This window comes from Mesoplodon bidens, assembly GCF_964165515.1.
Source record: "Mesoplodon bidens genome assembly, chromosome: 1".
Lineage (NCBI taxonomy): Eukaryota > Metazoa > Chordata > Mammalia > Artiodactyla > Ziphiidae > Mesoplodon > Mesoplodon bidens.
In genome coordinates, this window is record NC_138176.1 from 168521439 (window position 1) to 168534707 (window position 13269).

General features: G+C 51.5%; 1 protein-coding gene across 11 annotated transcripts in view; it reads left to right on the forward strand.

Annotated features, from left to right (window-relative positions):
• The window catches only part of CAMK2G (calcium/calmodulin dependent protein kinase II gamma), a 55641-nt gene that overhangs the window by 39977 nt on the left and 2395 nt on the right, over nucleotides 1-13269 (forward strand). For 2 of the 11 annotated variants that reach the window (XM_081227505.1, XM_081227509.1), the window contains 7 exons: nucleotides 4589-4657; nucleotides 5821-5865; nucleotides 7338-7386; nucleotides 8599-8712; nucleotides 10758-10833; nucleotides 11203-11297; nucleotides 12782-13026. In XM_081227505.1, coding sequence (XP_081083631.1) covers nucleotides 4589-4657; nucleotides 5821-5865; nucleotides 7338-7386; nucleotides 8599-8712; nucleotides 10758-10833; nucleotides 11203-11297; nucleotides 12782-13014 — 681 coding nt within the window. In that variant the 3' untranslated portion in view covers nucleotides 13015-13026. The remainder of the gene's footprint in view (nucleotides 1-4588; nucleotides 4658-5820; nucleotides 5866-7337; nucleotides 7387-8598; nucleotides 8713-10757; nucleotides 10834-11202; nucleotides 11298-12781; nucleotides 13027-13269) is intronic. The other 9 variants (XM_081227508.1, XM_081227511.1, XM_081227512.1 and 6 more) reach the window with 5 other exon arrangements.

The window sequence follows — 13269 nt, forward strand, 5'->3', positions numbered from 1 at the left end:
GCCCCTAATTGAGGACAACTTGTGCATTCCACTAGTCCCAGGCCAGAATGACCATCCAATCTTAAAAGAAAGAGCGAGGAAGCAAAGAAAAGGAGAGAGAAATAAGGAAAAGAAGGAAGAAAGGAAAGAAGGAAGGGAGGGAGGGAAGAAAAAGAAAAGGAAGAGAGAGATGCTATTATTTTCCTTAAGTACTGTTTGAATATTTGTTTAAGTGTGGAAAGGAGGCTTGAACCTTTTTCTGGTTTAAAATTTTTAATATTTAATTTTTAAACATAAGTGAAGTATGGTTCTTTAAAATGATCTGGTAATTAAACAGTGCTGCAGGCTGCCAGAGGAGGAGGCCAGCTATGCATGGCTGAGGGCAAAACCCTAAAGGGATGGAGAAAGAAATTGAAAGAAGCCTGCTCACCTGGTAGAAACTAACCCATGAGTAGAAAGGATTATCTCAAGTTTTCATGCAGGGCAGTTTAAGTAAGAGAGGCAGCTGGGAGCAAGTTGGGAACTTACTCCCCATTAGTTGAAGCAGACAGCAGAAAGTACTCTGCCTAAGGCAAGGTCTGGGTGAAAGCAACCTGCATGGCCTTTTGACTCCAAGACTGGCCCTGGTCTGTGCCCCTGCAGAGTTTTCAGAGCTGTAATTCCAGGCAAGTTAGAAGCCTGTGCTCTGCTTTAGCCTGGGGAAAAACCAGAGTCAACAAACCCAGATGAACTTGGCAAACATTTGTTGATCGTATGCTGACTTTTAGACATTTTGCTAGGCACCATGGAGATTACCAAGACAAATAAGATAGGACCTTCCTTCAAAGTGTTACCACTCTGGTTGGATAAAGGGAGAAGTATATATATGAATGTAAAGCAACTCCCTTTTTTTGGATAATTTTGGAAGTGAAATCTCATATGTGGGTATATATGAAAGGCTAGGACTTCCCTGGTGGCACAGTGGTTAAGAATCCGCCTGCCAATGCAGGGGACACGGGTTCGAGCCCTGGTCCAGGAAGATCCCACATGCCGCGGAACAACTAAGCCCGTGCTCCACAACTACTGAGCCTGCGCTCTAGAGCCCGCGAGCCACAACTACTGAAGTCCGCGCGCCTAGAGCCCGTGCTCCGCAGCAACACAAGCCACCACAATGAGAAGCCCACGCAGGCAACAAAAAGCAGCCCCCGCTCGACGCAACTAGAGAAAGCCCGCACATAGCAACAAAGACCCAACACAGCCAAAAATAAATAAATAAATTTATTTTTTTTAAAAAAGGCTAAAGCAAGAGGCCTCATTATATTTAGGCTTTCTTTTTCTTTAGACCTATTTCTAAATTGTGGACCATTCTTTTAAATACTTGTAGTCCCCTTCTTTTGAATAGAATACGTTCTCAAAAATGTCTTCTCAAGTAGAGTGTCAGCTTCTTGAGGGCAGGAACATTTATCTGTGTTCAGTATGCCTAGAATAGCCCTCAGTAAGCATTGGTTGGGTATCGTTAGATGAATATGCGAGTAAACGACACACAGACATGTTCCTAGGAGACTTCTGTCTCCCAGCGAGCTAATGATAAAATCCTTAATTACCTTTCACCTTTTAGACACAGTCTTCCAAGATATATTTTCAGTGTTCCGTGTGGTCTTTATTTTTCTGCTCTTGTTTCATGTCTGGACATAAAGTGTTTGAGCTTCTAATTGAGGCTAAGGCATCCCTGCTTTCAGCATTCCCTGTGGTTTACATCTTTGTGTCCATAAGATCACTGCACTTTCAATCACCAGCACGCCTGCTTTTCCATTGCCCCCTAATTACAAAATGCAATAAAACATTGAAATCTTATAAATGAGCATGGCCATACCAACAAAGAAATGGGTGCCAAAATTTAATATTTGTCAGATGATTTTCAAAAGCTCAACATCTTTCTCTGAAAAGGAGTTTTAGGAGTCCAGTGAAAAAAAGTCTAGGTTCAGAAGTCAAATGTTTAAAGCTGAGGATGACCTAGAGTAGCTTTTGCCCTTTACCTGATAGCTACTCACTCGAATTTCAGGCAGACCTAGTAATGAGAGAAAATAAAGAATCCTGGAGGTGAGCTAGATAAGCCCAAACCTATAAATTTGCAGCAAAATGTTACTTACTCTCATAGACTTGTGATTTAATCTCCTTTTAAGAGGTTTCTCTGAGCAAATCTGAGACACCTCAGAATATCCTCAATCTGTGTTTGTGAACCTGACAGCAGAGGAGTTCTTCCTCTCCCAGGGTCTGGAGGGGTGTGTGTGCCTGCCTGTCTAGGTGCTGTTTTAACCCTTCTGGTGCTGGACTCCAGGTCTCCTCCTTCTGCTCTTTTCTCCTGAGGCAGAGCCCATGCTGGTGCACTAACCTGCAGCGTCTCTGTGCTTCTCTTCTTACCTCCTCTTTCCCCTTCTCTTTCCCTTTTGCTGTGGTGTGTCCAGAAAAGGAAGTCGAGTTCCAGCGTGCACCTAATGGTGAGCCTTGCCTGCCCACCCATCCTCCCGCTCCATGCTGCCTGCGCCCGCCTGCCAGCCACGCAAACCCATTCTGCCATGTGCGTGTGCTTCACTCATCCTCACTGCATGTCTGTGCTGTGCGGGCAGGTGTGGCCTGTCCTGCCAGGCGGGGGCCATTGCCCGAGGTCGCCCAGCGGCCTAAGAAACGGGCATTGGAATGTGTGGTATGGCATTCCCTGCTGCAGCATTTGGACTGCCCCCAGCAGCCCAGGGCAGGATGTGAAGCTGGTAGGGATTCGGGGCCAGGTGGCAAGCACAGGGGGAGACCCTCACTCACGGTTGCTCAGGAGGAGAGGCCCTGCTCAGCGGGCACAAGCGGCCGTTTCCTGCAGACTGGCAGCCAGCGGACCTCTGTGTGGTGTGCAGAGGAGCCGGTTGTAGGCTCTCGGCTCTGAGCCTCACTCTCCCAGCCTTTTCCCCTGTGCAAGTGCCCATGAGCACGCTGTGCCCGGTGTTTCATCCTTCCCACCCCACCCGCAGGAGCAACAGCTGAAAGGCTGCAGAGAGCGCATATTCTTTCTCATGGGACACAGGACACCCAGGGGAACATAGCAGCCTGAATCCTTATGAAACCATCTATTAAAGCCAGAGGTGGGGCCACCTGGGTGACATCCCGCCCTCTGCAGATATGGCAGTTTTTACGGACACCCTGCAGTCCTTGCCCCCTGCCAGGGTCTTGTCTCAGCTGGGCTTTGCAAATAGAATAGCTTTGTCCAATCAGCCCCAAACAGGTCCATATCAGCAGCTGAGCTAGGAGGGGTCTTCTCTTTTCTGGGGGGATATGGAAGAGAGCAGAGTTCATGTGAAATTAGATCCACATCCTTTCTACTCCTGGGGCCCCCCTTCTCCAGCCTGCAGAGTTCAGCGGAGTCTGATAGCACTTAGGTACCTGGCTTGAGGTTCCATGCCTAGCCCTGGGTTTGGGGACATGTCGACCATTGATGGCAAGTTACGGCTTCAGGTCTGGTCCAAGGGGCCATAAAAGAGGCCTCCAGGCAAGAAGTAGGACAGTCGGGATGGCTTTCTGTATATGTTCTAGGAGAGAAGCAGCACATTCTAGCTGCCAGCGTGCCCTCATTTGCACCCTGCATAGAGATGGTAGCTGTACATTCGTCTCTCTGCTTGTTGAAAAATTGGCAGGCATCAGGCTGCTCCTCAGTGGTCACCGACTCCACAGGGCCTCCCAGTGAGACTGAGTGTATTGGTTAGGGGATTGTAAGAGGCAGAGGGCATCAATAGGACTCCCTGCCCTGGAGATCGGCCTCCTTCCTTCCTCGTTATCCTCCCCCCACCCTCCCTTGCTGTGCCACTCAGTGTAATATTTTGAAAGGCAAGGAGATATCCCAGTGGTCTGCTGTTGGGAATGTTGGCCTGCTGGGCAACCTACTCTTTCCTGGGGACTGGGTTCTGGATTCACCTGCTGCTCCTTGGAGCTCTGCCCTCATTCCCAGCTGAACAGGTCGAAGATTGATCAGGCAGAAAGGCCAACAGCACAGCCCTGTCTCTACTCCCTAGGGTCAGTGGATGCATTTTGTATCCAAATTCCACGCCTTTCCTCTCTGGACACCATCTCCTAGGCCAGGTTTTCTTCCTCTCCTTGTTCCTCTTCTTTTCAGATCAGGCTTCAATCTGGTGTTGTAAGGGGAAGGAAATGCAAGTGGCAGGTTGAAAGGGCAGCAGGGGACTGCCCACAGTTAGGGGACCCAGGGTTTCTGAATTTTGTTCTGCTTTCTTATAAACCACACTCCTTTCCCCCTATAAAGTGAGAAGATCCTGAATTTCTTTGGGTGTGAAGTATGATTGTGCAGTGACATGGCACCTGGCATCAGCAAAGATTTCTGGAGAGATGCTTTAAAACAAGTCTTCGGGCTCATCCCACCTTGAGGATGCCTCTGGGGCTAGGCCTCTGGGTCCCTCCAGATAATCTCCTCTGATCACATCTCTCCAACCGTGGCTCCCATCCCGCAGTGTTATGGAGGCCACCTCAGGCCTGGCTCCTCCAGGCCAGGCCGGCGGGGGCAAGGGAGGTCTGGGAGTCGAGCGGCTTTGGTGACTCTAGAGGAACTAAACCATCTGTTTTCTTGTCTCAGCCACAGAGCAACAACAAAAACAGTCTCGTAAGCCCAGCCCAAGAGCCCGCGCCCTTGCAGACGGCCATGGTACCTCCTGACTGCCGCTTCTCTGCCCCTGCCCCTGGCTGCCTCCCCTCCTTCCTGCTTCCTCCCAGGCCTCCTCGGCCCTTTTCCTTTCTCATCCCTGTAGAGCAGGCTGCTTTGCGCACTGCCCCATAGGCCCCTTCCCCCTCACTGTCGTGCTTGGCCGTGCTCCTTCCTGCATGGCAGAACTGCTCCTGCTTCTTTGCTCTTGGCGGGGGAGAGTGGTCAGGGCTCTCAGCTAAGCCTCCCAGCCCCAGGCTGGGCCCTCAGTGGGTCTGCTGCAGGGGCCGGGAAGGTGAGTTGCTTATAAAAGGAGAGGGTAGGAGCTTTCTTGGGATCTGTACATCAGTTCTTGGAGGCCTCCTTGTAAAATCTGCCTCAGCCTCTCCTTTGCAAAGCAATGAATAGGAAGGGGGGCTGGGGTCCCCCACCTCTGGATGGTGCTGAGGTGTCTGGGTTCCTGGAGAGCCCCCATGCTGTCCCAGTTCTGTCTGGGCTCAGCCAGGGGCACTGTGTGCTCTCAGAGCTCCCTCTGCTGGTGGCTAACTAGAGTTAGCAGGGCGTGTCTGGGAGAGGGAGGGGGGAATTGTGCTGCCCCTCCTCCTACTTCCTGTGGCCTCTGGAGCTGCCTGCTGTGGGGCTGTAGGGACAGGAACTCTGGGAGAGGCAGAGGGTGGGTGAAGCAGCCGGCTCTCCGGGCTCAGCTTGCTGAGGGCCATGCTGGGTCTTTCTGGGAGACCTTAGTCCACTCTCCCGGCATCCCTGCCTCCTGCACACCCCTTGATGAACACTGTTGTCAGGGCCCAGCCTGTGCCCTCAAGCCTACAGCTCCTCCAGTGTACTTGTCCCGTGGGAGAAAGGACACTCAGATTCAGCAGGGATCGGGAACAGGGGCCCTTGTCCTCGGCTTCCCCGGTACCTGCTTCCATTAAGCGCCAGGCCTCTCCTCCTTACCAGCCAGTGCTGACCCCTAAATCTGGGGCTTCCAGCTGCCTGGGACCCACTTGAGCCAGGATATTTTGTCTTGTGAGCATGGCTGACGAGCAGGCCTCAGTGGTCATCATAGGGTCAGTGTACGAGGGTGCGGGGGTAGGGGTGGGGTCCCTTAGGGAAGAGCTGTAGGTCTTTCCCCAGGTCAGAAGGGTAACTTTCATCTTCCCTCACAGGAGCCACAAACCACTGTGGTCCACAATGCTACAGATGGGATCAAGGTAAGTGGCTCCTGAACCAGTCTCCTGCTTTCCAGGTCAGCAGGAAACAGGTAGGCTGGGTAACAGGGTTTAAGCGTCCTGCAGATGGCAGCCTACAGGCTGCACCTCAAGGCCAAGGTATTTGCAGAGTCTAGGCTGGGGGTAGCACATGCCTGTTTATCACTGTGTTGCCAGGGAGGGCATCATACCTTAGTGATGCTGAGCTCAGGCTCTAGAGCCAGACAGGCCTGAGTTTGCATCCTGGCCCTGGACCCCTGGACCAGTCACTCTCCCACGCTGCACCTCAGTTTCCTTATCTGTAAATTGGGGATAATAAAAGTAGAATCTTCGTCCATGTGAAGTTTAAATGAGAGTAAACATTAGCTAGAAAAACAGAGGCAAGAGTATAATCAGACCCTAGAGCAGTCATTCCCCATTGCCTCACTCCTTCATGCCCTCAATAACCTTGTCTCCGTATTTTCACTACCATTAGTAAATATTTATTGAGCCCAAAACCACCTCTGGTTTACAGAGGTGATGAGACGAAATCCCTCTCCACAGGTGTAGGCGAGGCAGATAATAAACCAAAAACCAAATAAATAAGATAAAATCCAGTAGTGATAAGTGCTATGAAGAAATGATGCAAAGTAAATAGATAATGAACAGGGCCTTTAATTAAGTGGTCGGGGAAGGGCCTCCCTCAGGAGGTGATACTTGAGCTAAAAACTAAAAGACTGGAAGGAGACAGCCAGGCAGACTCTGAGGCAGAGTGTCCTGGACAGAGGGAATGCAAGGGCAGGGGCTTGGCACATATACGGGACAGAAGAAATCAGAGCTAAGGGTGTGGTGAGCAAGGGGAGAGTAGCAGGAGGGCGGTGAAGCTGGAGGAGCAGACAGCAACTGCTCTGTAGGACTTGACAGGAGTTTGCATTTTGTTTCCAGCAGCAATAAGAAGCTGCTGGAGGCTCTTAGCAGGGGAGTAATGGCGTCTGATGTACTCTCTGGCTGTGTTATGGGCAACAACTTTAGGGAGGAAGCAAGTGTGGAAGCAGGGAGACCAGGCAGCTATTGTGTAGTTCAGGTGCCAGATGTTGGCATCTTGGGCTGAGGTTGTAGCTGTACATTTGAGGAGAAGAGGTAAGACATGTAATTTATTTTAGAGGTAGAACTGACAGGTTTGGTTTTAGATTAGATAATTGAGATATGAGGGAAAGAGAGAAAGAAAAGAATCAGCATAAAAATCAAGCCTAGAAGATGACTCTAGGTTTTAGCCTGAACAACTGGATAAGTGGTACATTTACTGACTTGGGGAGGACTCAGGACAGTGTTTGAGAATCCAGAGTTTCATAAGAGTCAGATGGCAAGGGTGGAAATAGAACCTTCTGATTCCTCCTTGCAGCTCCCGTAGGAGCACATGCTCTGCTTTTGTTCTGCTTGGCTCCTCTGGTTTCCAAGAGCCTGATTTATAGAAACTTGTTCTTTTTGGCCTGCAGGGCTCCACAGAGAGCTGCAACACCACCACAGAAGATGAGGACCTCAAAGGTAGGTGCTAGCCCTTGGTGGGGAAGAGGCCCCGGCAGTGTCCCAGGTACCTAGGCTCCAGTGGGGCACCTGCCTTGTCTGCCCCCAGAACTGAGATTGGTGGCTCCTTATACCCCAGGAGAAAGTTTGGCATAAAAGCTACTTTCCATGGGCCAAGATATGAGGCCCTGTCTCTTGTTGCTGGGCTGGGCAAGTGGCTTCTCTTCTTTGACCCCAAGTCTGGGATAGCTAAATGAGGGCTGTTCCTGAGGCCCAGGGCTCAGAGAACTGTTCCTGTTGCTGCTGTGACGTGATATCCCAGAACAGGGACATCTTGAGTCCCTGCAGAAGCAGCCTATAGATGTCATGAGCCATTAGTAGGGTGACCAGTCATCCCAATTTCCCCAGGACTGAAGTGATTCCCAGGATGTGGAACTTTTGGTTTTAAAGCTAGGACAGTCCTGGACACGTCGGGGTGGGTTGGTCACTCTTATCACAAAGCTTTGGCATGAGTGATGGAGTCAGAACCACCTGTCCTGTGCAGACCCACCAGCTTAAGTTTGGGCCTGGCCAGAGTGCCAGAGGGTGTGGGAAGGCATGGCAGGCCAGGCTACTGGGAATCTCTGTCCTGCTCTTTGGTTTGGCCTCCTGGAATTGCTCCCTTTGCCTTCAGTAAGTGACCTCAGGCCAGGTCCTCAGAAAAGTTGGAGGAACGTTACAGGACAGAGCTGAGAGAGCATGCCCAGCGGCGATAAGGGAGCACAAACCTCTGGTAATACAAAAAAAAAAAGGAAAAGGAAAAGAAAAAAGAAAGCATAAACGTATAAGGCAGTAAAGAACAGTGCTTCCAGGGCTGCTGGAATTGAGGTCAGGTCAGTTCACTTCTGGCGATGCTGGCAGAGTAAGCGGCTCCTTCACTGCTGGGCTCTTGACCTTGTAGCCTTGCCCCCTAGAACATCTTCCCCAGGACTTGTACAGGCTGTTCGAAGGCTCCTCTGGAAGCCACAAACCCAGGTCTGTGCCCCTTCCTGGGGCTCTCAGCTGGGAGGCCTCTCTGGCAGAGGCGGTGGCGTGGGACATGGTCCAGTGTCCACAGCAGCCCGAGGCATCGCCTTGCCCCGGCTCTTCAGTGCCACGGGCTCGGGTCCTGTCCGGCTTGCTCGCTCACCTGCCTTGTTCTGTTTGTTTTGGCTGCTCTGCCTTGCCCTGCCCTGCCCTGCACTGGCTGGCTAGCTGCCCCGCTCCGCACTGGGAATGGCAGCTCGGTGCCTGAAGGACGGAGCTCCCGGGACAGAACAGCCCCCTCTGCAGGCATGCAGCCCCAGCCTTCTCTCTGCTCCTCAGCCAGTAAGTGTGAGGGAGGCACATTCTGGCTTCCGTCTCCCTGGCTTGTCCTGAAGCCCCTCGGGGATTCCCCCCAGCCCCTCCCCAGAGCTGTCAGCCCAGCCCAGCTGTCCATCTGGTCAGCCTCAGGAACTCAACCTCTGCTGGGTGTGGGAGCTGATTGGAGGTGCTGTTAAGACCAGGCAGGGGCCCTTGAGACCGGGGCCCAAAGACATGAAGAAGAGTGGGTGGAAAATCGTTGCAGGAGGGAAGGAGTAGAAAGCCACTGGGATATGCAGTGGGCCTTGCCTCAGCACCGAGCGGGAAGAAAGGTGGAGTCAGAAGTCAGGTCCCGGGTAGTGGGCATGGGGCGGGGGGTGAAATATGCCATAGTCAAGAAACCATGTCGGGATGTGGTGCTTCTTGAGGCTAAGCGTAATATCATATTAAGAGCTTGGGGTGAGACAGGCCTGAGTTTAAATCCAGCTACACTACCTTCAAAAATGTGTGAAGTAACTTAACCTCCCAGAGCTACAGTTTCCTTATCTGTAAAGTGGGGATAAAATGGCACCTATTTCATAGCATTATGAAAAATAAATGGGATAGTAGAATGTCTGGGTATGATGCTTTGCTGGGTTAATGATAGCTTGTATTTGTATTTTTAGTTGTGTTTTTGTAGAGGATGCCTTTGTCTGCTTCTTTCCCTCCTACTGTCTGTCCTTTCAGAGTTTCTAAACACGATCCTCTTCACCCCTAGGGCCCCAGTCAGGTCCTGCAGATGGGTGTGGTGGGGTTGGAGAGGGGGTGTGTGTGTGTGCATGTGTGTGTGTGTGCGTGTGTGTGTGTGTGTGTGTACACGTATGCCTACCTGCTTGCCTCTAGAAAGTGGATAGAGCTCTGTGGTTCCCCTCACCTCCTGTTTATTCACCTAGAGCTGCCCCCATGGTGGTGCTCGTGGCTGTAGAGCCCCCCCCCCCACCTCCTGGCTGTACCATTGGCTGCTCTGCCTTCTCCCAGTGGTGCCCCTTAGCTGTGCTGTTCTAATGCTCACATTTGTCTTGCAGCCTCTCGCTCCTGTGAGGAAAGGCTTGTGGCCTGGGCCAGCCTGGGGCTCCGGTCAGGGTTAGCCCGAGCTCAGTACGAGGCCTCCCTTACCCTGGCGGTACCCTCTGCTAATAGTGGCGCTCCCTGTAAGTGAGCTGCCTAGAAGAGCAGGACGTCACCAGCAGTCCCTTGGCTTGGGATTGGGGTGGAGTGTGCTCTGAGGGCACCAACTCTGCCTGCCTGTCAGTCTGAAGCTTGTCTTGGTTTTCCTGAGGGACATGTCTTGGCTTGAGAGCTGGTATGAGATTTAGAGCCTTTCCAAGGCTTGTCCACGGTAAACGGAACTGTCTCACTGGTGAGAGGCTCCATTTAAAAAAGAGTGTTTATAGTTCCAAGATCCTTTATCCCAGAACAGCCCTGTGGAGGAGATGAGCAGGGTGAAGAGAATGAAGCATCCATCCCAGGGCTCTGTTCATCCTTTGGAGCCCTCATCCCTGGCTAGATTTTGCTTTCAGGCTGGCTGTCGCCCAGGGCTAACTTCTGGACCACTGAGTGAGGGCTGGGGGTGGGGAGGTGGTAACTGAGACCTGACTGAGCCCCTTCAGGTGAGAGAAGCAAGTGGGTGGTGGAAACAGCCCTATCGGGAGATGGTTCTTGGAGAGGCTAAACCTGCCGGGGATCAGATACACAGACTGAAGGCAGAATATTCACAATGTGTCAGGCTCCTCAGCTGTTAAGGACAAGAGTGTTTTCTGCATCCTGGTTGTCGATGGAGAGGGAGGCAAAGGCCAGAGGATCATAAGGCGGGCTTTGTGGGGAAGGGGTCGTTAGCTCTATGGACAACAGAGGGGGAATGGAGAGAAAGGTGGGCTCATCTTCCTGCAAAGGGCCTTAAAGACAGAGAAGACAGGGATGTCTTTGTCAGAGAGATCAAGGGGATTCTCTGAAGGATTGGGGAGGGCTTTCCGTCACTTGGGAGATTCCCAGTCTCACACGGGTAAATTGTTATATTTTTCCCCCCACAGTGCGAAAACAGGAGATCATTAAGATCACAGAACAACTCATTGAGGCCATCAACAATGGGGACTTTGAGGCCTACACGTGAGTAGAGACTTATTTCCTTGAGACCCAAGTCATCTCTTGAGGCCTTCCCTCCTCCCAAAAAGCAGCTGGGACCAGGGGAAAAGAGAAGGCTGGGCCTTGCACACAGTGTCCGAGTTAAACACCAGACCCCTAGCCTGGGAGCCCTTCCAGGTAGACATCAGTGATTGAGCCCGCCTGTGGTGTCTGGGCCGTGGGCTGAAAGGGCAGAGCTAAGTGGCTTGGCAGGCAGGGCTCTAAGATCTCAGCCGTCTTGTCAGGCCCAGCCCACAGCTAACCTGCTGCGGGACAGACACCACTGATGGGGAAGAGAGACGAGTAATGCTCATGCAAGACTGACGGGCTGCTTTTTTTTTTTCCCCCCTGCAGGAAGATTTGTGATCCAGGCCTCACTTCCTTTGAGCCTGAGGCCCTCGGTAACCTCGTGGAAGGGATGGATTTCCATAAGTTTTACTTTGAGAATCGTGAGTGGGTTCGTGCTGCTGAGATACTCCTGCCTGCCCCTCACCTCCTTGCCTCTGTCCCCGCTCACCTTCTCCTCTTCCCAGTTGTCCGCTTTTCCCTTACTGGACCTGCCTGCCGCATCCTTGTCTATGTGCTTGCCCCCTTGGGCCCTGAGGATGGTCTTCAACTGGCACCTTCAAAGGGCTGCCTCCAGAGCCCCGCCTGCCCCTCCATTCTGCAGCTGCCTCGTGGCAGTGCCAGTGCCAGTTGCCATAATCAAGCCCACTGTATTTCTTTAAGCCTCGCCTCTTTCCAAGACGATTGGAAACTATGCGAGGTCCGGTTGAGATGATCTCAGCTCTGTGTCTGCAGGTTTCAGAATAGAGGAAATTAAAACCAGGATAAGAATGTGCAAGCAAGTAACAGGGCGCTGTTGATGATTGTGAGATCGGAAGTTGTGGCTAGGGTCCTCCTCCTAGCCGCGAGGGAGACAGGAGTCCTGGCTGGGGGTCAGGGGGGCAGGGTATATGCTCTGGACAGTTCCTGGAAGTCCCAGAGGATAAGAAGCTGATTCATCTCCTCCTCCCATCTTTCTTTCCACTAAGACCGTCCCCCTTCTTATTTTTTTCTCATCTTTCCCACTTTATCCTGGGCCTTCCCCATCCTGCCCCGGATTTTATTTTCTCACTGTTTTCTCTACTAACTGCCATCATTTCCATGTCTTAGCTGCAGTTACAAACCCTAGGTTATCTAGGTAATTCTGTCAGCCAGAAGCAATTCCAGAATTTATAGAAGCTCTCCGAAAGGTCTCATGTAGCCCCTAATATTTGAATTGAAGTAAAATATGAATCTCAATAAAAGCTAAACAATCCATAGTGTTTGCTGATAATGGCAACCCATCTTCTTTTGGTTTTCCCCCAGAGGACCTGGGAACCCTGGGAATATCCTGAGCTTGGTGCTTTAGTGACTTTTTTTTTTTTTTTTAACTTTGGATCTTTTTAAAATCAGAAATCAATTTTGAATATTTTAAGTTCTTGATTTTGCTCTATAGCCCTAATCAGGGACAAGCCAACCCTTATGAGATCTAAACCCACCTGTTAGGGTAGAAAGATCATCATAGGCTTTCGTTAAGATAGTCCTGAGTTCAAATGTTGTGTGATTTGGACAAATTACTTTAACCTCCTTGAGCCTATTTCCTTATCTTATAATGAAGAAAATAATATTGACCAAGGAATATGGCTCATGCGTGTAAAACCGCCCAGCACAATGTCTGATTAAAACAGTAGCTGCTATTATCATTGTTCCACACCTTTCTCTTCCTTTTGAATAATCAAGACTAATCTGATGGGGTTTCCCAGCCTCTGGAAGGTGTATGGGGACTTGGAGACTCACAGAATGGTTACTGGAGACAGGGTGAGACTTGGGAAGTGCAGGCTGGGAGGAAAATGCCAGTCCCCAGGCCTGACACCCTCCTACCTATCCCACCCTGCCCTGCCCCCTACAGTCCTGTCCAAGAACAGCAAGCCCATCCACACCACCATCCTGAACCCGCACGTCCACGTGATTGGAGAGGACGCAGCTTGCATTGCCTACATCCGCCTTACCCAGTACATCGATGGGCAGGGCCGGCCTCGCACCAGCCAGTCAGAGGAGACCCGGGTCTGGCACCGCCGGGATGGCAAGTGGCTCAATGTCCACTATCACTGTTCAGGGGCCCCTGCCGCACCGCTGCAGTGAGCTCAGCCACAGGTGCACCTGGTGGGGGGTTGGGGAGCGGCTGGGACAAGTGGGGTCAGAGGAGGAAGAAGAGGTTGAGAGGTGGCATTGGGGGAGGATACATGGGCCATCCCAGAAGAGTAGCGAAGGCTGGACAGTGTGGTGGTTGTAATAAGTCATGCTCTGAAGTCAGACAGTCTTGGGTCTGGCTCCTTGACTCCAAATTGGGTGACCTTGGACAGGTTACTTCCCCTCCCTAAGCCCCATTTTCCTCAG